Genomic DNA, 26,836 nt, shown 5'->3' on the forward strand with positions numbered 1-26,836 from the left:
CAGTTCTGAGCACCACAGTTTAAGAAGGAGCCCAGGGGTCGTCTAATCTCACCTCCTGCAATGTAGGAATCACAGCTAAAGATAACCTGGCAGATGGCCATCCAACCTCTGCTTAAAAACCTCCAAGGAAGGGGAGTCCAGCCACTTTCAAAGGTTGTCCACTCCCCTATCAAACATTTCCTACTACCAGAAAGTTCTTCCTAGCATTTAACTGGAATCTGCACAGGCTGCTAGTTTGCTATCAGGCCAAGTGTGGTCTCTGTCATTTTCCCGGCGGAGCTGAACTTAGTGCAAATTTTGGAGCTTCCGACCCACGTCTGTCCTTCTTAAAAGGCAACGCATTTTGGGGTACATTTTTTCATAACAATAGCAATGCATTGCTACCGGTACAAAAACCTGTCAACAACTTAGGACCACTTTCATCGCAGGATCACCTGACTCTGTGCCGACTCAACTGCTTAGCTCTGCAGAACTGGCCCAGTTACGCAACTTCTGCACTTGTGGGAATCTGTTCTTTTAGCATGGCACCACCCAAACTTTGGAACTCCCTGCCTTTTGACATCAGGCAGGAGCCTCGTCGGCTGCACTCTTTACAGCACCTGCTTAAAGATTTTGCTCAGGCAAGCCTGCCCAGGCATGTACATATATATGTACTTCAAATCTCTCTTTAGCCTGCCGTTAATTTTAATCATTTTCCAAATGCTTCCAATTACTGTTTTTTGATGGATGACTTCTCGTAAACCGTTTGGAGCCTTGATCAAGTGGCATATAGATTTTGTTTAACAAATAAAGCTCTGCCAAAGTGTTGCTCTTGAATTTCCAGGGAAAGGGGAAGCAAGACAGGCCATCATTCTCTCTCTCTCTCTCTCTCTCTCTCTCTCTCTCTCTCACCGCAGCTCTGCTGGGCTGTCAGTGAACATGCATAAAATGGAGTTGTTGCAACACACACACACACACACACACACACACACACACACACTCCTTGTGCAATGTGACTCAGGAATGGGCAGCCATGGAGAGCGATTCCAGGAAGTGAGGCGGCTGCACGCGGAGAGACTTGGCAAGCCAGAATCTGATGCCTCGCAGACGGACGACTCTCCGAGATTTATTTGTATTTATCACTCGGCTTATATCTCGCTGTCTCCTCAGTCTAAATGCATTGGGTTTTGCAACTGCTGAGCAAAAAGGAGAATGGCCTACAATCCCTTTCCCAAGAAGGGCGTGAAAAAGGCTAGGGATCATCAGGAGAGGAATTGAAAATAACATACCCCTCCAACATCTGTCCAATGAAAATAGAGATGTCCTATTCCATTATTATTATTATTATTATTATTATTATTATTATTATTATTATTATTATTATACCCCACCCATCTGACTGGGTTGTCCCAGCCACTCTGGGCAGATTCCAACATATTTTTAAAAAACATAAGAAAGCATTATACATTAAACCAAAAGTCCCCATACAGTTGCCTTCCGATGTCTGCTAAAGGCTGTACAGTTACTTATCTCCTTGGTTCGGTGTGTGTGTGTGTGTGTCACATAACTCCATACCCTCCAACATTTCTCTTATGAAAATAGGGACATCTGAAGGAATGTCCTCAGGAAAAATGAGACACCCCAGGATCAAATCAGAAACCGGGAGAACTTCTGTAAATCTGGGACTATCCCTGGAAAACAGTGACACTTGGAGGGTGTGTGTGTGTGTGTGCTGAGATTCCTACATTGCAAGGGGGGTTAGACTAGATGACCCTAACTCTAAAATCCTATGATTTTAAGTTGGTGAGCATGGTGGCCTCCTGCAAGAATGAGTTGCGCTTCATAAAGAAGTTTATATCTGTCCTGATCATCTCACATCCCGCTTCATTGGATATCTGCAAGTTCTTGTGTTAATATGAGAGGGGTAGAAGAGCTTTTCTCTGTCCATTTTCTCCAGGCCATGCATGCCATACTTAAGGACTGCTGCAAAGGAAGGCACTCTTCTCATGCTCAGAGGTGTTTGATTCCCCCCAGACGATTAGCATTGGAACGAGGATGCAACCATAGTCTAATTAAGCCCTGCTCTACCCCACTCCCTGTTAACAAACAGAAAAGGACAGTCAAAGGCTGCTTAATTGTAACACTGATGTTTGTGCCCAGAAAATGAATCAACTTTTGGAAAATGCTCTCTCTCTCCCCCCCCTCCCCATTTTTCCATGGCTTGCTATGAAAAACAAAATGGGGGATTTGGAAAATAGACTTATTTCCTAAACTTACTCACCCCCCCCAGGTGGTTTGCTGCAAACATGAGTGTTTTCAGGGAGGGGGATGCCATTTTGCAAATCTACCCTCTCCCCGCAAAGGATGTAACTATTTGCACGCAAAGGGTGGGATGGGACTCAGCAAACCCTCTGAAGAGCTCATTGTTTTGCTACAATGTTTACGTATTTTCTTTTCATTAAAAATGAAAATAAAACGGGGCGTGTGCCTTTCCCCCCCAACTCCTTCGCCAGAAATTTCACAGCTGGAGACGGACAAACAATTGTTTAGAGCTGGTGATTTAGGAACAAGAGAAAATGCACTCTGCATGAGCCCAGAGTCTTTCTTGCTCGGATTCCACCCCCGTCCCTGCTCTCAAGTGGCTCAGCTGTAAACGGTTGCCAAGGTCTAAGCTCAAATGAAACCCATATACTGTACTAACATGCAGACTGCAAAGTGCAAAAGGAAATCTGAAAGATTTAGGACAGAGAAAAAGAAGTGCCCACAGAACATATTTTAAAGGAAACTCCCTCCCACAGGAGAGAGTGATGGCCCCCAACCTAGATGGCTTTAAAAGAGGACTAGAGACATTTGTGGAGGAGAGAGCTATCAATGGCTACTAGCTGGAATGGCTCTGTCCCACCTCCGTGGCTGGAGATAGCAAAGCTTCCCAAATCCCATTTTCTGGAAACCACAAGAGGGGAGAAGGCTCTTGAACTCAGATCCTGCTTGCTGGTTTCTCACAGGTTTGGCATCTTTAAGAACAGGATGCTGGACTAGATGGGCCACTGGCCTGATCCAACAGACTCTTCTTATGCTCTCGCATCAAGTTTCATCCATGTCGCAATGTCTCCCAACGAATTCTGGGAGTCGCTGTTTCGCTTGGGGCATGTGGGAGGGGAGGGAACCTTCATTGCCCTGCCCCCTTTGCAGAACTACAATTCGCAGGGATTTCCTGAGAGGAATGAGTGAATAGGAAGCTACACTAAGCCTGCCCTATAGATACAGCCACCCAAAGATCCCTGTTGGATTAAAGAGGGTTCATCCCTACAATTCTATCATTACAACATGCCTCACATCTACTAGATAGTGATCTGTCTGTCTGTCTCTTCTCTTGAGATAATGGTGTCCATAACAAAAGGGCATGTTTGCATCTAAATTTTGATATTGGCAGATACCATTTGGAATGAAGGTGGTGGATCGAACCTTTCCAAACTGCACAGACTTGAAAACTGCACTGATCTGTTCGGTTTCTTAGCATCTCCTATTTATAGGCATCTGTTAGCCAGATGCCACAGTCCTCGAGTCAACTCAAAGGGCCCTGTGGACCTCACTGCCCCCCCCCACCCAAAACACCCAAAGAGCTGGCCTCCCTTGCTCTCTCTGTGGCCATTCTGCATAGTCTATCCTGATGGTGTGTCCCTCTACCCCAGACATCCTCGCCAGTTGCCTCCAGCCTGTTTCCCAGAGCTTACGACAGGTCAAAGAGGCTAGCGTTTGGCAGGAGAGCTTGTGCTGTGGGCTCAACGCTGCGGCCTCCCTCGATCTCCTTGGGGAAAACTGAGGCGCCTGCTGTGTGTGAGAGCAGTCCGCAGACAAACAGCGGGGTGGGGGCGGCTCTCAGCCGACCTTTCCAGCTCCTCCGGCAGAGCTGGAGCAAAGCTTTGCACAGCCTCGGTGCCAAGTAGGCTGCACTTGGTGTCCCACAGCAGCATAAGGAGACCCTCCTGGGGGCCTATCCTGTTCTCACAGCAGCCGACCAGATGCCCCAACTGGAAACTTGCAAGCATGACCCAAGCACAAGAGGACTCTCCCCTCCTGTGGTTTCCAGCAACTGGTATTCAGATGCATCGCTGCCTCTGAATTTGGAGGCAGAGCACAGCCATCATGGTTAATAGCCACTGATAGCCCTCTCCTCCATGGATTTCTTGAATGCTCTTTTAAAGCAAATCTAGGTTGGCGGCCATTACTGCTTCCTGTGCTTCCTGTGGCAGTGAGTTCCATAGCTTAGAGGTGGCAGGAAGAACCATCTCAGCTTCCAGGCATAAAGATGCTGGGACAGAGAGGAGATCTTGGCCTTTACTCTCAGGAAGATGTCCTGCCTCTTCTAAAATTGGCACTGGGCATCAAAACCCGTCTCCCAATCCAGGCAGGCGGAGAGTCAAGTCTGCCATCTCAGCTGTTCTGCTCAGTAACGTGCAAAACCCATCTTGACATTTTGCTCTGAACAAAACTCAGTGGTGACTGACACAACGTAGATTGTGAGGGCAAAATGCACTTGACACATGCCCAGAGATGTCTGTGCCTGCTTTTTCATACTCCAGAAGGGAGCAAAACTGACATTCAAAAGAGGTTCTGGGGCTAAAGGGGGCTTTCATGAGCAAAACAACAGCAAACATAAGGACTAAACATTAGGAAGAACTTTCTGAAAGTAAGAGTTGTTTTTGACAGTAGAAAGGAATACCTCAGAAGGTGGCAGATTCTCCTTCCTTGGAGGTTGGGTGGCCATCTGTCAGGGATTCTTGAGATTTGTTTCCTGCATTGCAGGGGGTTGGACTGGATGACCCTAAGGGTGACCTTTCAACTCTCCAATTCTATGATTCTTCACCTGCTTCAGTTTGGAGATGGCACAGATGCCTCATCTCTTGGCCAGCGCAAGATACAAGGCTGGGAGCTGGCATTTCAGACAAGGGAGGGAGTTCTGTCTGTTATATTTCAAACCAACTTGAATGTATTTTTAACCTCTCCTATTTTCACAGATACGATTGTCTTGGCATGGAGGTGTTTGCAGACACACACACCCAGCAAGCAATTGGAGAGAGCTCCTGGGCGGTGGGTGGAGAGAGAGAGAGAGACCTGACTCACACGCAGATGGCCTTCGGAAACTGGACCCAGGAATGGTGATTTTTACGCCGATAATCCGCCCTGCCTCCCTATGGGGAAGGATTATGGGCCTCCCAGCTCCTTCTTACTCACACACCTTAGAGGCTAGCCAATCAGGACTCGGCTGGATGCCTCAGCTTGGCCTAAAGCCCTGAGATAATGGAGTTCCTCAGGCAACAGGCAGCCGGGGATGATAGCCGCCAGCCTGGATGCTTGTGTCTCTGTGCTGTAGCTGGCTGGCTGGCTGGCTTGCAAGTGAGCAGGCTAAGCTAATGCCTGCCCATAGCTGCCAAGTTCTCCCTTTTTTAAGGGAAATTCCCTTATGCTGAAAAGGCTTCCTCGCGAGAAAAGGGAAAACTTGGCAGCTATGTGCCTGCCAGGTGCAGGCAAGGAGGGCAAGAGGAGCACATGGTCAGATGCTACAGAGCGGGAAATGATACCTGGCACTGCCCCACAGCCCGGCCCCACGCTTTGGCTTGCTGGTGCCAAGTTAACAGAGCGGACATAAAAGCTTTAGAGGAGACCCTCCAAATGTACCGATTTTCCGGGGACAGTCCCGGATTTACAGAAGCCACCCCAGCTTCTGATTTGATCCCGGAATGTCCTGCTTTTCCTTTGGACATTCATCGGAGAAATGTTGGGAGGTATGGGATTCCCCCCCCCCAAGCCAAGGAGATAAGTAACTATACAACCTTTAGAAGACAGCCCTATATAAGGAATTAAAAAATAAAGTTGGTCGTTTTATTATGTTTTTATATATGTTGGAAGCTGCCTAGAGTGGCTGGGGCAATGCAGTCAGATGGGCGAGAGGAGGAAGAGGAGGAGGAGGAGGAGAAGGGAATAGGACACCCCTATTTTCATTGGATAAATGTTGGAGAGTATGTCAGAGACCTGCTCGATGAGGCCATTGGCCCACCTGTTCCAGCATCCTCTTCTCACAGTGGCCAAACAGATGCCTCTTCTGTGAAAGCCGCAAGCAGGACCCAAGCATACAAGCCCTCTCCCCTCCTCCTGCGGTATCCAAAAACTGGTATTCAGTTACTGCCTCCAGCCACAGAGCTGGAGGCAGAGCACAGCCACCCCAGCTAGTATCCATCAATAGCCCTCTGCTCCTCAATGAATTTGTCGAATCCTCTTTTAAAGCCATGCAGGCTGGTAGACGTCACTGCCTCTTGTGGGTAGAGAAAGGGTTTTTTCCCTCCCTCTCTCTCAGAAAACTAGAAATCATGGACATCCCAGGAGGCCAAAGGCTGGGAGATTCAGGACAGGAAAAAAAGCAACTCCTTCTTCACGCAGAGCAGAGTGAAACTGTGGAACTCACTGCTGTGATGACCACCAACTTGAGTGGCTTTAAAAAGAGGATTGGACAGATTCATGGGTTATTGGTGGCTACTAGGCATGGCAGCCACATGGATGGAAGCAGCAATGCTTATGAATGCCAGTTGATGGGAGGGAGAGTTGCTCGTCTTGAGCTTGAATCCTGCTGGAGCTTTTCCCATTGGGGCATCTGGTTGGCCACTGTGAGAACAGGATGCTGGACTCGATGAGCCACTGGCCTAATCCACCAGGCTCTTCTTAGGCTCTTAAATCATGTTCTTAATCGAGAAAGTTGGCTGCTATTCCAGCCAATCTGATCCCCCCCACGGGTCTGTGTTTATCTCCTGTCTGGGAACGTATGTTCAGCTGAAGGTGTGGCCTGGGGTGTCTCAAAAAGGAGAGGGGGGGCTTTTTCTGGCAAGATAATCAGATTCTGTGTCGCCCCCCCCCCCCCCCGGTCATGTTCCAAAGGTGGAGAGCAATGTTTGCATTTGCCGTGATCTCAGACTGAGAATGTTTTCTTGTCACGGGGAAATTAAGGGATCATTTTCTCATTTTCCTCCTAGATTTGTTTCGGGGGTGTAAAATTGAGAGGAAGCAAGAAAGGTTGCTCTCTTGGTGGGTGTTAACATTTGGGGGGGGCAAGGGATACATTTGTCAACTCTGGAGGTCATTTCCCACCCACCCACCCACCCCACCCCACCCCAAACCAAAGCATTGCCAAGGACTTCTGATGGCGCCTCATGCAAATTCCCGCCAGAGGGAAAAGTCTGGAGAGACATTGAGGAGACCCCCTTCTGAAACATCCAGATTTTGTGGGGTGGGCGTGCAAATGGGAATTGGGATTCTGGTGGATCTCCCGGACCCTGACTGTCCAAATCTCACAGATGAGAAAAGCAGAGGTCGAATGGTCCACCCCACAAAACCACCCATAAAATCAGTTCCTAACCAGATGTCTCATTGGGAAGCCCATAAGCAGGATTTGAGCACAAGAGCAACACTCCCCTCCTGTGGTTTCCAGGAACTGGTATTCAGAACTGGTATTCCCTCCAACCACAGGGGCAGGGCATAGCCATCGCGGCCAATAGCTACTGAAAGCCTTATTATGCACCACGAATTTGTCCAATCCTCTTTTAAAGCCATCCAAGATGGCGGCCATCACTGAGAGCTCCATGGTTGGACTCTGCACTGCATGAAGGACTTTCTCTTGTCTGTCCTGAATCTTCAAACACTCAGCATCACTGGAAGTCCTCTATTCACTTTCTCCATGCCAGGCATAATTTTCTGTCGCGTCGCCTCTTTCTCGCCATTTCCCTCAACTAAAGAGTCCCAAACACTGCCCCCTTTCTTGACAAAAAAAAGCAGCTTCCTTTCCTCCACCCACGTCCTCAAGGCCAAAGCTCCGATCGAAGAAGAGAGGTCAGGAGTTGAGAGTGCCACCAAGTGCCGGCATCTTGTGCCCAGCTGTCTCAGCCTCAGCCTCCCTCCCCTCTGTCTCCCCGCACAACGACAGCCAAGCTAATCGCCTTAGTGCTGAGACACGCCAGGCTCGGGAGGCCCAAGACTGCCCTGGCAGAGGTGAATATCACAGAATTTTAGAGCTGGGAGGGACCCCAAGGGTCATCTACTCCAACCCCCTGCATTATGACTTGGATGAATCAGGTCTGCATCTACAGCCAAATTTCTGGCCCAAATAATAGTGTTTTTTTTCCTGAGACTAGAACCAGCTTTGCCAACTCAGAACCCTCCAGATGTTGATGGACTACAACTCCTATCAGCCACCCCAATCAGTGCAGCTGTGGTTTTTCATCGCCGGTTCTTAGAGGTAGACTGCTTTGGTATATGGAGACCCCACTCACAAGAACGCAGGGAGCTACCTTCTATTATACCCTGTCTATCCACCTTAGTATGCTGACTGGAAGCAGCTCACCAAAGTTTCTGGCAGGGAATCTCTCCCAGTCCTACCTGGAGATGCCAGGAATCGAACCCGGGAACATTTGCATGCTCTGCCACTGAGCTATGACAAGGGTTGGGAAGAGAAACCCAGCTCAGTTTGCATTTAAAAGCAAGCCTCCCTAATTTGCACTTTACACAAAGCAATGTGCAAACATGAAACAGAGAACCCATCCTTCAAAATCTGAACAGATTTTGCAATGCACTTCTCCAGCCAAGTTATGTGTACAAAAATCCAAACTCTGGGGTAGAGCGTGGCTAAATAGCATCTAATAATAATAATAATAATAAATACATCCATGCAGTATGGAAGCGGAAATTGCTTTGCACTAAAAAGATAACAAATTTTCTTAAGGACTAATCTGTAAACTGATATAAAAATGTGGAAAACCGAACTGAAGGTTGAAAAAATGATAAACTGGTAGAAACTGAAACTGACAGACCCCCCCCCCCCCGGCAACCCAGCACCGTGGTGGTAGTGGGGGCAGACTACTAGCATCACTGAAACTGGGTTCAAATCCCCACTTCAGGCCAGTCTCCATCTCTAAGCATGATGCACCCACCTCGCAGGGCTGTTTTGATGCTAAAGTGAGTGAGAAGGCTTTCTACACTGTCATGAGTTCCTTGGGGAAAAGTCAAGAAAAAGGTGTAATATAATAGAATCATTCAACTGTGGAGTTGGGAGGAACCCCTGGGGTCATCTAGCCCAACCCCCCATGCAAGGCAGGAATCACAGCTAAACAATCCCTGACAGATGGGCCACCCAACCTCTGCTTAAAAACCTCCAAGGAAGGAGAGCCCACCACCTTCTGTCCACCACCACTGTCAAACAGCTCTTACAGACATAAAGGTCTTCCTAATGTGTTGTCAGAATCGCCTTTCTTGCCATTTGATTCCATTGGTTCGGGTCCTGCCTTCTAGAGCAGCAGAAAACAAGCTTGCTCCATCTTCCTTCAGGTATCTGAAGGTGGCTTTCATATCACGTCTCAGTCCCCTTTATTCCAGGCTAAACTCATACCCAGTTCCTCATAAGAACTGGTTTCCAAAACCTTGATAATCTCGGTCACCTCCTCTGCACACCTTGAAAATACCCTTCTTAAACAGGGGTGCTCACAACTGGACACGGGACACCAGGTGGAGTCCAAGGCAGGTGACCAAGGCAGACTTACTTCCCTTGATCTGGACAGCTGACTTCTGCTGAATCGCATTAACCATTTTTGCTGCTGCATCACACTGTTGACTTGCGTTAAGCACAATACAGTGGGCCTATTGCTATGAACTGGGTGCCTTGATGCCAATTGCTGCATTAATTCCCAAGCCTTCCTCTGCTCCTGCTACTCACGAGGGAGGGGAGAGGCAGCTTAAGAAACTGACTTAACGGCTTAGGCAAGGCCTTGCCATGTCCCGAACAGCTTAAGAAAACACATGAAGGGCATGCAAGCTAGGAAGGAATTGGAACCAGCAAAACACAATATCTTTATGGGATCAGGGAGGCGAGACTTTCCTTTCCCCCGCATGCAAGCCTCAGATCCCAATCCTTTTTTTTGGTTACAGAAGGAGGATAGAAAGCCTAGTAAGGGTCGTAATCTTATCTTGCAGGCCTCTTCTTAACAAAAGAGGTTTCACGAGGACACTATAAGAAATAACATTGGGACCATGATACACCAGGAAGGAAAACATTGGGGCTGCTAATTTGCCCCAGCTCTAACAAGCAGCTGCTCAGTTTCGGACCACCTCCAAAACCTTGCAAGTCCCATTTGTTGCCAGCTCTAAAAAATCTGTGAGGTTTTCGTGGATGGAGCAAACTTTTTCTCCCTCCCTTCCTGGCCCGTGGAGTCCAGCCTCCTCTTTTTGCCTAGGCACCCATAGGAACCATGAAAGAGGAACCTGCAGGTGACAACCAAGACCTGTTGTTTTGGCTCCCGTGATTTTGTTCTCAGAGGTAGACTTCCCCTGTAGATGGAGGCCCCACTCATAAGGACACAGTGAAATGCCTTGTGCAGAGTCTGCCATTCTGTAGAGACAGTTGAGCTTGTTGGTCCATCTAGCTCAGTACTGCTGACATTGACTGGCAGGGGCTCTCCAAGATTTCAGAGAATCATGGAATTGTAGAATTGGAAGGGGTCTCCAAGGGTCATCTAGTCCAACCCCCTGCATGAATCACAGCTCAAGAATCCCTGACAGGTGGCCATCCAACCTCTCTTTTAAAACCTCCAATGAAAGACAGCCCAACACGTCCCAAAGGAGTCCTGCTCTTACTGTGAGGAAGTATTATTATTATTATTATTATTTATTTTTATTTGGGCCCCGCCCCTTTCTGGGTGGGTTTCCCCAGCCACTTGGACCACTCACAATAGAATATTAAATATTAAAAACATGATAAGACATCAAACATTAAAAACTTCCCTAAACAGGGCTGCCTTCAGATGTCTTCTAAAAGTCAGGTAGTTGTTTATTTCCTTGACATCTGACAGGAGGGCATTCCACAGGGCAGGCGCCACTACCGAGAAGGCACTCTGCCTGGTTCCCTGTAACCACACTTTTTGCAATGAGGGAACTGCCAGAAGGCCCTTGGAGCTGGACCTCAGTGTCCGGGTAGAATGATGGGGGTAAAGATGCTCCTTCAGGTATACTGGGCTGAGGCCGTTTAATCAGATTCTAACGTTTAATCAGAATTTCCTTTCTTGACAATGGGATCCATCGGTTTGGATCCTCCCCTCTAGAGCAGTGGAAAGCAAGCTGGCTCCGTCTTCCATGAGACAGTCCTTCAGACATCTGAAGATGGTTATCCCATCGGCTTTCAGTCTTCTCTTCTGCAGGCTAAACACCCCTAACTCCCTCAAGCATTCCCAGTTAGGAGAAATCTGTCCTAAAACGCTGGTGAACTTTCACGAGGACTTTTTAATTATTATTACTAAATTTAGCAAACTGATGTCGAAATGTGGGGAACTGAAATTCAGATTGCAGGGGGTTGGAGAAGAGGGCTCTTTGGGTCCCACCCAACTCTACAATTCTACAATTCCGATTTGTAAAAATGAGAAACATTTGCCCCTCCCTCCCAGCCACTACCATTTCTCTGCCTGCCTCCCTTTGCCTCCCAAGGCAGCCGGACGTATTTCTAGCCTCTTGGTGGGAGGGAAAAACAAGGCAGGAGAAAGCCAAGGGGAGGGCTGGAGGAGGAGGGGTTAAGCAACCCACCCTTCCCCTTCCACCTCCTATCCTCCTGGCTACTGCTTTGCAAAGCCCCATCAGCCTGCAATCCTGCAAGCAGGGCTGCTGTATCGTTATATATAACAGTCCTGTCCAGTGGAGTGCATGGTTCCTAGACGTAGGCCCAGGCTCTCACTGAACTCTAAAGATTGCTTTGGAACAGGACCCAAGCCCTGATTCCTCAGAATTGTTGACCTGCTTTTAAAGGGTCTGAAGGCCGGCCAAACTAAAAAATGCACCGTCCTGTTTTCCTTAAGCAATTTCCCTGCAATTATTTGAATGCTTCAATGTGGGAGGAAGGCCACTTGGACCAAGTGGGAGCTACCTCCCAGTAAAAACGCCAAGGATCAGCCGACGGGAGGAGGGCACTTCTCCTGGGACAAGGGTGGCCTCGTATGTGCCCTATTTTGCAGCAAACGGTCCTCCGATTTGAAAAGCTAGCTTGCCGTTTCCCAAACGTTTGGGGGTCACCTCTACCCCCCCAACTATTATCATTATTATTATCACATGTTAATTTACACCCTACCTTTTTCCCTGAAGGAGAAAATAAACTCATCCCCATTGACCACCACCAAAAAAAAACCCACTACAAAAAACATTTTTCAGAATAGTGGTTTGCGTGACCCACTAAGCAAGGCAAGACTCCAATAAAATTCAAAGCACCGACAATTAATTGCACATCCATTCAAAACCCATTTAAAACTATTTTGATCAATGCAACAAAAACTGATGGAATCACAGCATTGCAAGGTTGGAAGGAATCCCAAGAATCCAACCCCTGGCAATACAGGAACCACAAAAAACTCAGCTTTTCAAAGGCTGTGGTCATTTCCACCTCCAGTGCCCACCCCACCCCCGCCACACCCTTGCATCTCAGCGTGGCCACCCCCAGGTAATCTGAACACCTGTCAGGGAGTGCTATCCACTATGAAAACCATTGAACTAGCTGGCCCAAGTCCTGTTTAGCACTAACGTCTCGGAAGGGGGATCTGGGACGCTTGAAATGAGCCGTCCACAGTCATCAGCACCTGGACAGCTGGTTAAACTTGCAGACTCAGCTAACTTGGCCACTGGGGTGAGATTATTGCATTTCTTCTGAAACTACAGTCATTGTCCCTAAATTTTCATCAATGCATAACAATCAGCAGGTGCAAATTTTATGCAAATCTGGATTCTTTCTGGTGGGGGTGGGTGGGTGTATTTGCAAGTTATTATCTTTTAAATTTATTTGGACTCTCTCTCTCTCCGCCTTTCTCCAGAGCTGGGATTCGAGGCAGCATCCAACCTATCAAATGCTAAGGAAACTAGTGGAAAGTAATACTGTAATTAAAAGACATCAGAGCACTTTTAGAGGCAGAGATTAAAGCACAAGAGCGTTCTCCCCTCCTGTGTTTTCCAGGAACTGTTATTCAAAAGCATTGCTGCCTCCAACTATGGAGGCAGAACAGAGCCATCATGACTACAATAGCTTGTGAATTTCTCCATTCCAAAGATATCTATATTGGTGGTCAGTCACTGCCTCCAGTTGGGTGTGGGGAGTTCCATAATTTAATTCATTGGCACTCACTTCAGAACACAGCGGGTGGGTGTGAAAAGGCCTTGAGGATCCTTAATGTATAGGAAAATGTGGCGGTCTTTTTCCTGAGTGGAGCTGGGTTTCCGAATGGGTGTCTGTGTGAGAGGCGAAAGTTAAATCCAATTTAACCCCTGCCTAAAGCAACACAGAGTAGGAATTACAGATATAAACTGACCTTCTGACCACAGAAGAGAATACTAGCTCACGTTAAAAACAAAAACAAAAAGTGGCTCATATTTGTCATTACCAAAAGAATTTACTAGCCTCTGTTAGGAATCTCTAAGCACTCTAGCACCTCATAAAGAAAAACCACCCTCTTGATCATTTGCAAGCTGTGGTCGACCAGCAGGCAATCTCGGCTCACCCCAGGCGACTAGGAAAAGAGCTATTGGGGAGCCCGCTTCCCCTTTCTGTGGCTGTTTCCCTTCCAGGAATGAAAGAAGGGGAAACCAGAGCTCTGCCAACTCTCATGAGATCTTTTGTGCACAGAACTCCTGTTTAGGCAGGAGGAAATAGCTGAATTGTAGAGTCGGAAGGGACGCAAAGGGGCATCTAGTCTGTAATAACAGACACACTTTTGTGAGAAGGGCAAAAAGGTCCAGGCTTGCCTCTGGCTTTCAGAGACTCTTTTTATCCCTGATAAATATTTATGGAGATGCGGCTGTCGGAGGAATGGGTAGTGGCAAAATACAGGGGTGTTGTTAGTAGGACCAGAGATTAATCCATATCCTGGGCTTGAGGGTCCTGAACCTTCAAACTATTTAATGGATGATATTTCATAGAATGCAGAGTTGGAAGAACTCTGAGAACCATCTAGTCCAATCCCCTGCAGTGCAGGAATATACAGCTGTCCCATATGGGGATCGAACCTGGAACCTTGGCATCAGCACCGTGCTCTAACCAACTTAATAAGCTATCCAGGCTGATTTTCTGGTTACACCCCAGGAGAGCCCAGGAAAAGCGGAGGTGGGGGGAATCTGACTTATTTCATAGGAAAGCAGGAAACTGCCTTCTACCAAGTCAAACCTTTGGTCCATCTAGCTCAGGACAGTCTGCACTGACCGGCAGCTGCTCTCTAGGGGTTCAGGCGTGTCTCCCAGCTGGGGACAAAACCTGGGACCCTTATGCATGTGCAGCCATACTCAGGAGCAATCCCAATGGCACTTGATTTGCACACTCCAAACGCCCTGCCTCCCAGACCTGCCACACATGCAGCAATTCGTACGAGGCAGTCTGAACAGAGAACATGCAAAGGGCACCCCCCCCTCCAGCTCCAGCCAGGAGTTTGCATCAGGGCCGGCTCTGCTGTTGGGCGAAATGTAGAGGAGGCGGCTTCTGGTGGCAGGGAAGTACCGAATAGTGGCAAGGTGATGAAGGACCCAGTTGGGCACGCCAAGTAGCCTGGCCACTCCTGCCCTCTCAGCTGACTTGCCACCCTTGGCTGGGGGTGATGGGGTGCTGGTCATGACATTTTACTGCCTGAGGCAAGGGGCTGGATGGCAAGATCTCTGCCCTGTCCCGGGGGCCCTGAAAGCATCTGACTGGACTGACAAATTACTCTAATATTGACAAGATCCTCAGCTCTTCCCGAGGCAGCAGGGCGGCTTAGGGGGTGCAGAGTAGAGGCTAGCTTAGGGGGCTCGGCAGAGGGGCTGGGCACTGCTGCCTGCAGCCTGAGCCAGCTGCCTCACTCCAAAAAAGAATCCCGCTACCCGTCCAGTCAGGGTCTCTCTGTGAATTTGGGGACCTCATTCTCAACACCACCCCCAGGTTCCTTTGGGAGGAAGGGGCAAGGTATAAATTTACAGTGGTACCTTGGTACTCAAACGGCTTAGCTCCCGAACAAATCAGCTCCTGAACGCAGCAAACCCAGAAGTGAGTGTTCCGGTTTCTGAACGTTTTTTGGAAGCTGAACATCCGACGTGGCTTACGTGGCTTCTGATTGAGCGCAGGAAGCTCCTGCAGCCAATTGGAAGCCGCGTCTTGGTTTTCAAACTGTTTGAGAACCAAGTTTGAGAACCAAGTTTGAGAACCAAGGTACCACTGTAATAAGGAGGGAAATAAATAAATTGACTCTTGCAGCAAAACGACTTCGGTCTACCAGCGTGAAAAAAACCCGAATAGAAGGAACAGATGGAGACGGGTCGTGTGCGTTCCTCTAGTTCACTTAGGGAGGGCTCCAGAGAGAGAGAGAATATGGGGAATGCTTCTTGTCCCATGGAAGCGAGAATTGTAGAGTTGCAAGGGACCCGAGTTGACTTGAGTGGGCCTGCTTCACCCATCACAGCTACCTCACAGGTTCTCCCATGATGTCACAAAGGTTGTTGGGCTGCCACCCCCGACCCCTTACACCCCCGGCCCCTTACAGCCCACCACATCTGTGACCCTCCAGACCCTGTTGGACTCCAACTCCCAGCAGCCAACGATGGGGAACAATGAGAGTTGGAGTCCTGCAATGTCTATGGGGTCACCAGCCCCCCCAGCCCTGACTTTGGTGATCCTTGGGTGCCCTTCTTCACCCAGGTCCCAACATTTGAGCCCTAGGCAATCCTTCCCCTACTGGATGCAGAGGCGATCTGTCAAGCAGGTTGCTCGAGTGAGAAAGCTCACCCTTCTGAACAGCAGGTCTCTGTCTAGTTCGACCCAGAGATGGGGAATTCTCCCAGCCTATCAGATCTGAGTCCTCCCAAAGAGTTTTTTTAAATAAATAAATAAATGGGAACCTCAAGCCGTCACCCCACACACTTGGACTGAAGCGATGACAGTTCCTGAGGGCGGCAAGGGGAGACAGTGTGATCTCGCGGGGAATGCCAAAATAGAAAAGCAAGAGAGTGTGTTTCATTAATGCCTCTTGCTGTGTTCAAAACCCGGGAAGAGCATGTTTTCCAAGAGGACACCCAAGTTGCAGGCAAAGGCAGCAAAGGCTGTTTGGCGGGACCGCGGTGTTCCCAGAAATGGGGCACAGGCGTCCGAGATGGCGATGTCCCTTCTGATGAACCCCATTTAATCCTACAGGCATGACCCACTTCTCCAGCCTGATTCCCCTTTTTGGATCGGGTGCAAGGCAGGAACCTCACTTGGATCCTGCCCTCCCGCTCCCCATGGTCTTCCCAGACTGGGCAAAGTGTCTGCGGTCACCCGGGAAGAGCCACATCATCACCACAGGAGAGTGACCTGTGCAAATTGTGTGGGCCGTGCAGGTGGCACATCCTTTTGACATGCAATAATTCATAGGATTGTAGAGCTGGGAGGGACTCAGCGGTTCAACTTTGTCCAACTCCCTGCAAAGCAGGAACCACAGCTAATTCTAGAGCAATGACCAAACTCACTTGTGTAGGGCGAGCGGGGAGGTAACTCCCCACCACCACCACCACAGTCGGTGAAAGTAAATGTTGGGGTTCAAGAGGAACCCTTTTTACTCCGACGTTCTGTGCCCCAAGCCCCAAAGCACGGCTATGGCTCCTCAATGCACTCTGCACATGCTCAGAAACACTGCATTTCAACCGCCACAATAGACCCCTAAAGTTTTTCATTGGGGGTGGGGGTCAAGGTAATATTAGTGACTCCCTGTGGGCAGGCAGCACCTCAGCCACCTCCAGGGTGCCCCCCTGGAAGATTTCAGAGAGCCTGGAGATGGTGAGGGTCAGTATGGGGGACTCCAGACTTTTGCCCCTTGTCACCAACAAGCAGAGGGTAGAGGAATTGGTCCCTGCAGCATGTCTGAGACAAGGAGCAGTGAGTCTTGCTCCGGGGGCGGGGGGGGGGGGCACTGAGTTTTTAAAAGGTGCGACGGCAGGTGCCCACCAGTGGGGCAGGAGCTGGAGAGACCCATCGCAGAGGGAGGCGGAGATGACTCCTCTCAGTCTCGCCCCCCATCCTGCTCCTTGCCGAGTTCTAGAAGTGCACCGCAGAGGAGGCTGTGACAGCCAATGGCCTGTTGCAAGAAGGCAGGAAGGTGGGTGCAGGCGGAGGTCAGGTGCCCCGATTGCCCAAACCCGAGCAGCCTCCGCCGCAGATGGCTTGGAAGCGAGGCGGCTCGACGACCCCTTCCAGGGCCGGGGGAAAGCATCTGGCCAAGGGCTTGTCTGCGGTTTTTTCGTACTGAGCCTTCTCTGCTGCTCCCGCTGCCTCTTACCTCCTTGCCACGAAGCCGGGAGACTGGAGAGCAGGAGGACAGTGACAGCCCCGGGAAGGAAGGAAGGAGTCCGTAGCCTGGCCATCTCTCTCGACGCAATGCCCCAGCCCGCTGGCCGCCGGAGTGTTTTATCCTAGCGGAGCTGCTTAATTGCGGCTTCCAAGGATGTAAAAGCGGGGGGAGAGAGGGGAGGGATGAGGGGAGGGGACAAGGCTCAGGACACTACGTCATTGGGAGAGGGGGCACACACACACACACACACACACACACACACACACACACACACAGACGGATCTCTCTCTCTCTCTCTCTCTCCAAGAGCCTGGCTTGCCTTTGTAATTTCTCTCTCCCCAGCGCGGGTGGGATCGGTTGCCAAAAGCGAACTCTGCTGCCAAGAGAGATTTCAGGAAAAGGGGGAGGGAGCTGGAGGGAGGGGGATCCAGAATGGTACAGCGGCTCCCCCCCTCCTTTTAGGGAGGGGGGTAAAGTTCTGGCCGAATCAGATGCCCCGGACCAATGCAGGGCATCAAGGCCAAGAGGACGGGCCAGGAGGCCGTCAGGTTGTGGGACTTAACCTAGAGAGATGAGGGTCCCTCGTCGGAATGGGTCTTGGAAGCGGGGGGTGTCTTGGAATGGAATGTGAGGGGCCCTGAGGATGGGAGCCGGCGGAAACGGGTCCCCGCCAAACAGACAGGACTAAGGGTGGGGTGGGGGAGAGAGGAGGTGGGGGAAAGTGGCGGAAATTAAGCCGGAGAGTCTGGAGATAAGCTATCTCCAAAGGGTTCCAGCTCCGAGCAGCCGAACCCCTGGGCCGCAGCCAGCCAGCCCCCGCTAAGCGGTTGCTTCAGTTTTGTTTGTGCTCAGACATCCTACACCTGGACCGGTGCTCTGCAACACAGGGAGCCGTGGCCTGAAAGTGGCACTGAGCCAAGGGGGCTGCGGACCCTTGACCTTTAGCAAACACACACACACACACACACACACACACACACACACACACCAACGACAGCACCAATGCTCTCGTGGCCACATTTGCAAAGGAGGAGAGGCACAGATAAACCTGCCCATTTCAGGTCCTTGTTCTTCCAGTCCCCCAGTCCGCTTCTGCATGTTTCCACATCGGTTTGCAATTTGCTTATTTATTTCGAAAAGTCCTCACGAGAATTCGTCAGCTCCGAATGCACACAGCTACATGCAGTTGGTTGCATGCAATTTTTGGCCTGGCTCTATGCGAGGTTTTTGTTTTTTGTGTGCAAAACAGTTTCACATAATATAATGCATTTTGGGCATGTTCTTTTTGCTAAGAGATGCAATGTTAGGCACACTTTGCCTAACAAGAATGCATTTTTGTTACTTGGCTGGAGAACTGCATTGCAAAATTCAGAGAAGTGCATATGTCAAAGGTTTGGTTCTCAGGTTGTTTGGGAACGTGCGATTTAGATAGACTCGCCCACGGAATTTATCCCCCACGCCTCCTACAGGGCGGTAAAAGAGACCCACACATTTTGGGGATGTAGGTGGTAGTGGGAGGAAGCCTGAATTTCAAGATGTCTTGCCCTGCTGCATTCACCACAAAGTGCTGGGCAACTCTCTTGGCTTCTGTTGCCCTTCTGTGAAATGGGTATATTCATCAACCCGTTGACAAAATTCCTAGTAGAAGTGATTATAAGGAAAGCTGCAATGAAGAAGGTGGTTAGGAGATGGCAAGATTGGAGAAGATCCTTCCATATGAGGTTCCTTCTCACTTTGGTGACTGAAATGCTCTCTGCACATGCGTGGGGTAGACCCTTGAAGAAAAGTACCACTCCATCCTGCTACAGAAGGTGGAATAGAGAAGCCCAGTGGGCATACCTGACCATAATGACTGAAGCACACTTTGTATATGCCCAGGAGAACTCTTGCCATCTTCAAGATGCTAGTAAAATCTTCACTCTAGGCCCCAGAAACCAGGTGTTACCTTTGATAGAGTCCCATCCCTTGCTATGCCACCCACCTTGGTGTGGGCAGCAGTGGCAGATAGAGTAGGACTGCTCCACCACAATGTGTAGGGTCACGTATAGAGAAGACAGATGGATATAACCCCCATCCCCAGAAATCTGGCATGGGGCACAGAATTCCCCATTCAAGAATTTCTGGAACCTTTTGCTTCCAAGGAATTGTTCTTCCCAGCCTCCTAGAAAGCCTGTACTGTATTTTGTTGACTTTTTTCCTCGATGCCAGAAATGGGTGCCTTCCCTGCTCCCTCCCACCCCCGTCTGGCAAATTTATTTGCCAGATCCCATCATTTTCAGGATGTCAGTGTTTGGAAGACATTAGCCAGGTTGTTGGACAGTGTTTTTTATTTTAAAAAGGTTCCTCTCAGTGCCTTCAGACAAGAGGACGGATGGCCGTCTGCGAGGGGTTCATTAGCTGTGATTCCTGCATTGCAGGGGTTGGACTAGATGTCCCTTGGGGGTTCCTTCCAACTCTACAATTCTATGAATCTAAGAAACATGAACTGTGATTAGCAAAAGTTTGGAGCGTGTCTCCCCCTCACCATTAAAGAGCGGAGAGGGCATACCACTTTTCTGATTTTTAAAAAGATTTTGTGCAGAAGACCACAAAACTTTACAGTGGTACCTCGGGTTGCGGACCCGATCTGTTCTGGGGTACCGTTCGCACCCCAAAAAGTCCGCAACCTGAGTGGCGCTTTTGTGCATGCGTGAAAGCGCAATAGAGTGCTTCTGCGCAAAGCACACTAGAACGCTTCTGCGCATGCGTGAAGCGCGCAGAACGTTTTTGCACATACGCGCGCAGTGAAACCCAGAAGTAAATGCTTCCGGGATCGCCGCGTTTGCAACCTGGAAAAACGCAACCCGCAGCAGACGCAACATGAGGTATGACTGTATTTAAGGTGTAGAGAGGAATGTTGCTTTCCCCCCTCAGAAATACTAGGATGCGGCATGAAGCTAGCAGGAGTTCCAGGATAGACAAAAAAACATTTGGAAAGGATCAAAAGGAAGGTGGCCATCAGTGACTCAAACGCAGTACTCCAGGTAATGATTAATTTCCATGAGAGCTTTTTTTTTTTAATGCAAACTGATACAGAAATGTGGCAAACTGAATTTAAGAAGAATTAAAACCCAAAGATGATAAATGCACCCATCCCTCTCTCAGAGGAGGTCGCTGTTTGGGTCTACAGTGGGCAATTCGTCCCTATTGTTGTATATAAGTGGGTCATTCCATCACACCTGATCCGGAGGAGGCTGCCTGTTGCAAACCTGCATGATTCACTGGTCTGAGCTCTCCTCCTTTGAATCAGTAATTTTGTTGCTACCCTGCATCAGCTGCAGTTGGGCCCTTCTGCCCCAGGCAAAACCGCTGCACCCCTCTGCTGCACACCCGGAGCAGTGACTCCGGCAGAAACCCAGAGAACAGACTCCTCCGAGAGCAAGTTTTCTTTAAAAACAAGTGCTTCAGGGCTCAAGAACGGAGATTTTTAACTGAGAAAGAGAGAAACCAAATATCAGACATTTGGGAAGCCACACCCTGCAAATATCTGACAGTTTCCTCAGCCGACTTCCCCAAGGAGGCCTGGCAATCTGAGCCCCAGAGTATTTGCAGGGTTGGAAAAACACGGCAGCCCTCCGCCGGGCAGAATAAGACTTTCCTGTGGCATTGGCTCAGGCAGCTGGGCAGGGGCCTGTCGGTTTCCCCAGCCACACCTAGGCGCCTGCGCCAAACTGTCGGGCACAGTGGAGGAGACAGGAAGAGACGTGGGCCTCCTTCTCCCTACATGAACAAGGTGGCAGGCAGGAGCAGATTCCTCAGAAGGCCAGAGCTTGCAGGCACTCAACAAGGCAAAGAAAGCCTCTTTTCCTAATGTGATGCATCCATTCACTTATGGAACTCCCTGCTGCAGGAGACTTGTCCAAACGCCAGAGCTTGCAGGCACTCAGCAAAGTCCATTTGGTTGCTTCAGAATGAGCAAAGGATGCAGCCATTCACTTACGGAACTCCCTGCCACACGTAGAGGCAATGGCTGAGAGGCAGTGTGGCACAGTGGTTAGCATGTTGGACTAAGACCTCAAGGTTCGCATCTCTATTTCTTAGCCACAAAGCTCACTGGGTGTGACTACCCCACTGGCCCAACCACAGGGGTGCTGTGGGGATTAAGGGGGGAGGAGGATGAGGCAGGTACAGCAGCTTGATGTACTTGGAGAAAAGGGGGCAATATAAATGCAATAAATAAATAAATAGATGGACTTTCTATGAAGTGCAAACTAAGCCAAAGCTTTATCTTAAGAGAGACAGTGTTGCAGAGTGGTTAGAGTGTCAGGCTGCACCTGGGAGATGCCAGGGTTCAAGTGACCCCAAAACACATGTTTTGGGGCACCGTGTCTGACAAAGCACTTTTGGCAAGGAGAACCGCAATGCGAAATCGCACGAAACCCAAATGGCTCTTGTGATAAAAAGCAGGAAGACAGCATTCGGAAAGATGGCGTCCTGGATTTTGATTTTGTTGGCGGGTATGGCCCCTTCTTCCATGCGACATACCTTCCAATACTTGAAGATGGCTCTTAGATCCCGTCTCAGTTTTCTCTTCTCCAGTCTAAGCACCCCTAATTCCATCACAAGACTTGGCTTCCGGGCCCTTGAACCTCTCGGTCACCATCCTCTGCACACCTTCCAGCTTGTCAACATCCTTCTCAAACTGGGGTGCCCAGAACTGGACACAGGACTCCAGGGACTCAGCTACATTAGTCAAAAAAGTGTTTTGAATGCGTTATAAACATGCAACACCAGAGAGCACCGGAGAGCAAAAATAAATAAATTCCTATGCGATTTTACATAGTGTTTTTCGTTTTCTTTTATTATAACGATTTAATTTCTGATTTATTTATAGTGTCTTTTTCTTGTGTGTAGATGCACCCCAGGTGGGGTTTTCTGAGGCAGAATAAACATCATATACGGGGTGGCCAGAATTCCCTCAACAGCCAAAAGGGGAGACGTCGTTAATTAAGATCAGAGGTCGGAGATACCTCACCACCAGAGATTCAGGCCTCCTTTTCTCTATAGCCTCTCTAATGGGGGTGCCAAGGGGGAGCCTTGTGAGGTGATACATCATCACCATCAGGATTTCCTCCCCCCTCCACCATTTGCTTGTTATCTCTTTATTTATTTCGAGGAATTTATTGATTGCAAAACCAAACAAACCCCACAATTCTCCAAGTGTTTTTATCCAATCCTTCCTCCACAACAACCTGGTTTGGCCTCCCAACAGCCTTGCGAGGTAGGCCAAGCTGAGCGACTACAGCTGGACTACGGTGATCCAGAAATTCCTTCTTCACACAGCACATCATCTAACTATGGAACAAGGAGGGTGTGATCGCCACCAACTCGGATGGCTTTCAAAGAGGATTAGGCAAAGTCATGGAGGAGAGGGCTATCGGTGGCTATCAACCATGGGAGCTGTGCATTGCATAAATCAACAGTGCTTCCGAATACCAGTTTGCTGGAAGCCGCAGGAAGGGGAGAATGCTCTTGTGTTCAAATCCCGCTTGAGGCATCTGGTTGGCCACTGTGAGAAGAGGATGCTGGGGAGATGGGCCATTGGCCTGACCCTGCAGGCTCTTACGTTCTTATGGAGGAGAAATTTGAACCCTGCACTAGGGCAATTCCGCCACGCTGTCTCTCGTGTTATAGATGGAGAAGGGGCCTGCCATTTTCGGCAGCAAACACCCACGTCTTTAACTGTTAAATGTGCTTACTCAATTCCACACTGAGTAGAACCTCCAGGTCCAGGAGCAGTTTGCCTCAAATACCGCATGCTGAAACAACAGAGGCTGTCTCTTCCGTGCCATGCTTTTGAGCTCCCCAGAGGCATCCGCCCTGCTGTCGCTGGGTACAGGTGTCGAATATTTGGATTAGCCAAGCTATGTGGAGCCTCCAGCTTCAGGGGCAATCTACCTCCGAGTACCTCCAGATGTTGGGGGACCACCAACGGAGAAGGGACGTTGCCTTCATGCGCTGCTTGTAGCCGTTTTAGAGGCATCTGGCTTGCAGCTGTCAGAAACAGGATGCTAGATTAGGTGGACTTCGGTTTGATCCAAGAGAGGAGGGCCGACCCTCCCCTGGGGTGCAGGGAAAGGCTCCAGCTATTGAGGGGGGAGGCACTCAAAAGCATTAGGGGAAAGCTCGATGCATTACAGATTTGATTGATTTTTTTCAAAGTGCGGGTTTCAACTGAGAGTCACCCCAAGTCCTGAGAGATAGGACAGGCTATTAAGCAAAATGAACATCCTGAAGTTTTGACATTTTTCTATCAGTCATTTTATTTGACGACTGTACCACTCATAGGAACATAGGAATACAGTGGTACCTCGGTTTACAACCACAATTGGTTCCGGAAGTCTGTACTTAACCTGAAGCGTACTTAACCTGAAGCGAACTTTCCCATTGAAAGTAATGGAAAGTGAATTAATCCGTTCCAGATGGGTCCGCAGCTATCCAGGGGGTCAGGTAGGGGTCTTTCCCAGTCTTACCTAGAAATGCCGTGGATTGAACCTAAGTCCTTCTGCGTGCAAGACAGGTGTTCTGCCGCTGAGCTACCTTAAGACCCTTTGTCCACTGGCTCAATACTGTCTACACTGACTGGCAGCGGCTTGCCAGGGGTTCAGGCAGGGGTCTTTCCCACCCCTCCCTAGAGATGCTGTGTGTTGAACCTGGACCCTTCTATTTACAAGGCAGGTGTTCTGCCTCTAATCTACATTCAGAGCCTTGCTCCACCTGGCTCAGTACTGTCTACAACACTGACTGGCAGCAGCTTTCTAGAGTTTCAAGCTTCCCCAGCCCAACATAGAGACACTGCCAGGGACTGAAGCGGGGACCTTCTGAATGCAAAGCAGGTGCTCTGCTGCTGAGCTTGAAAGGCATAGTGACATAAAATGATAGAAAAGTATTTTAATTTTTTTTAAAAAGACACAACATAAATAAAGAAGTAGAATAGAAACAGCACATTCAGCTAAAAGAGTGGATTGTATTAAAAGATGAATTGTTAGATCTAGAAGGCTTTAATAATCGTTATGGTTGGCATGTGTATTTAGCTTATGAAAAAGGAAAAGTACACAGGGGATTTATGAATCATGTCATAAGGAAATCATTATATAAAACATGGACAAAATATAACGATCTCCTAGAACCGAAAACACCATGGTGGGCATCACCTCTAGAAGCAATCACAATAAAAAAAGAAAAATATGGAATTAGAATGGGCCACATATAAAGATCTGATTAAGGAAAAAGACAATAAATTGGTAATTAAAGGTTATGAGGAAATTAAACAACACCTTACGGGTTGGATCCAAAAACCATCAATTACATGAAGTGTTCAGGACAGACAAGAAAAAAGGTTTCTCAAATGAACCTTCATTATTAGAAAAAGTGTTACTACAAAAAAAACACCAAGGTACTGTAACACCAAAAATGTATGATACATTATTGGAGTGGGAGGTCAAAGACGAACAGGTCAAGGAGGTAATGATCAAGTGGACTTTAGATATTGGGAAAACCATTAACAGCATGGGATGGAGAAAGAGCTGGAAATTTACAGCCTGTGAAGTATTGAGGGAAAACCTAATCAAGATGTTTTATAGATTGTACTTAACACCTACCAAAATAGCTAAAATGTATAAGACAAAAACAAATTTGTGCTGGAGGTGTGGTAAAACACTTATACATGTTTGGTGGACCTGTGAAAAAATCAAAAGCTTCTGGAACACAGTGCATGAAGAGCTTAATTTTTTTTTTAAGTATAACTTTATGAAAAATACAGAAGCTTTTCTACTAGGGATAACGGACACAGGTATAGCAAGAGAAGATCAGAAAATATTCCTCTATGCCACTGGAGCGGCAAGGATCCTAATTGCTAAAAACTGGAAAAAAGAAACTGTGTCAACAAAAAAGGAATGGCAATATAAACTGTTAACGAGTATATTGAACTAGATCAGGCATCCCCAAACTTTGTCCCTCCAGATGTTTTGGCCTACAACTCCCATGATCCCTAGCTAACAGGACCAGTGGTCAGGGAAGATGGGAATTGTAGTCCAAAACATCTGGAGGGACAAAGTTTGGGGATGCCTGAACTAGATTAACAGAAGCAATTAGAGATCACACTAGAAAAGAGTTTCAAAAAGCATGGGGGGAATGCAGAGAATACTTCGCAAAACAGTGCCCTAAAATACATACCTGGACTGGTTTTTATTAATGTCTGCAGGAGACTTTGTGGATATTTAAGTTATAATTAGAAAAATCTTACTAATTATTCATAAAGGAAACAGTTTATAAGAATTAAATAAGGGGGCCAGATACAGGATAAAGGAAGTATTTTATTTGGTTGTTTGTATTGTTGTATGTTATGTTCACGTTTAATGAGGGTGGATTTGTGTAATGGGGGGATGGGGGGTTTGTGTTATGTTGTAAATAAAATTCCAATGCAATCAATAAAAAGAAAGAAGGAAAGAAACAACACATTCAGACAGGTAAAAACTGGAGAAATCTGGAATATCGTGTGCAAATTGTGTTGTGTTGCAGTACTCCCAACAAACACATTTTTGTATGCATTTTAGTCTCAAACAAACATTTTCGCCAGCTCTTTCCCTCCAATAGAATGCATTTATGTACTTTATTTTGGGCAATAATAGCAGGCGATCATCTCCCTGCATTCAAAAGCTCCCCCTACTGGACCTACTACAGTCAATGGCACAAGGGTGCTGCAGGTTGGGCTTTGGGTGATCAGTTGGCAGCCCAGGAGGCAAAGGACAAGAAGCAGAATTGACCAAGCTGGTTTTCAGGACAGCTTATCCGTTGTTCCCAACCTCCTTTGTGGAGGAAACTCAGCATCCCTTTGTATTTCAGAGAAACTTGTTTCAGTTCACGCTTAAAGACACCCCTCCTGCATTCACAGTTTCCTAAACAATATGCAGACTCAAAACACAGCCAATCTTTGAAAGACATGCGTTTCCTAATCTTGAGCTGCCGTTCTCCACTCAAGTTTCCTGCCTCTCTCATAACACTAGAACTTGTGGAAACCCCATGAAGCTTAAAGCTGGAAGATATCGGGACAGATAAAAGACTATACAGGGCATAGTTAAACTGTGGAACTCCTTCCCACTGGAGGCAGTGATAGCAACCAAATTAGGTGGCTTTAAAGGAGGACAGGACAAATTCATGCAGGGGAGGGCTATTGATGGCTACGTTCTGCCTTCATAGTCAGGGCAGCAATGCTTCTGAATACCAGTTGCTGGAAATGGAAGGAGGGGAGAGGGCTCTTGGGTTCGAATCCTGCTTGTGGGTTTCCCAGAAGAGGCAACTGGTTGGCCACTGTGAGAACAGGATTCTGGACTAGATGGGCAACTGGCCTGATCCAGCAGGCTCCTATTATATTCTCATATATCAACATAAAGTGTGTATAATGATGCACTGGGCATATATCAGTGAGAGTGGCATACCAAGAAGTCTTTTAGTAGGTAGAGGAATGTGCATCT

General features: G+C 48.3%; 1 protein-coding gene across 4 annotated transcripts in view; it reads right to left on the minus strand.

The window, feature by feature from the left end:
• ELN (elastin) overlaps positions 1-17,417 on the minus strand; it is a 60,205-nt gene extending 42,788 nt beyond the window's left edge. For all 4 annotated transcript variants that reach the window (XM_060268539.2, XM_088658260.1, XM_035139194.3 and 1 more), the window contains exon 1: positions 17,313-17,417. In XM_060268539.2, coding sequence (XP_060124522.2) covers positions 17,313-17,397 — 85 coding nt within the window. In that variant the 5' untranslated portion in view covers positions 17,398-17,417. The remainder of the gene's footprint in view (positions 1-17,312) is intronic.
• Between the last annotated feature and the right edge of the window lie 9,419 nt (positions 17,418-26,836).

Source organism: Zootoca vivipara, chromosome 14 (genome assembly GCF_965207765.1).
Source record: "Zootoca vivipara chromosome 14, rZooViv2.hap1.1, whole genome shotgun sequence".
Lineage (NCBI taxonomy): Eukaryota > Metazoa > Chordata > Lepidosauria > Squamata > Lacertidae > Zootoca > Zootoca vivipara.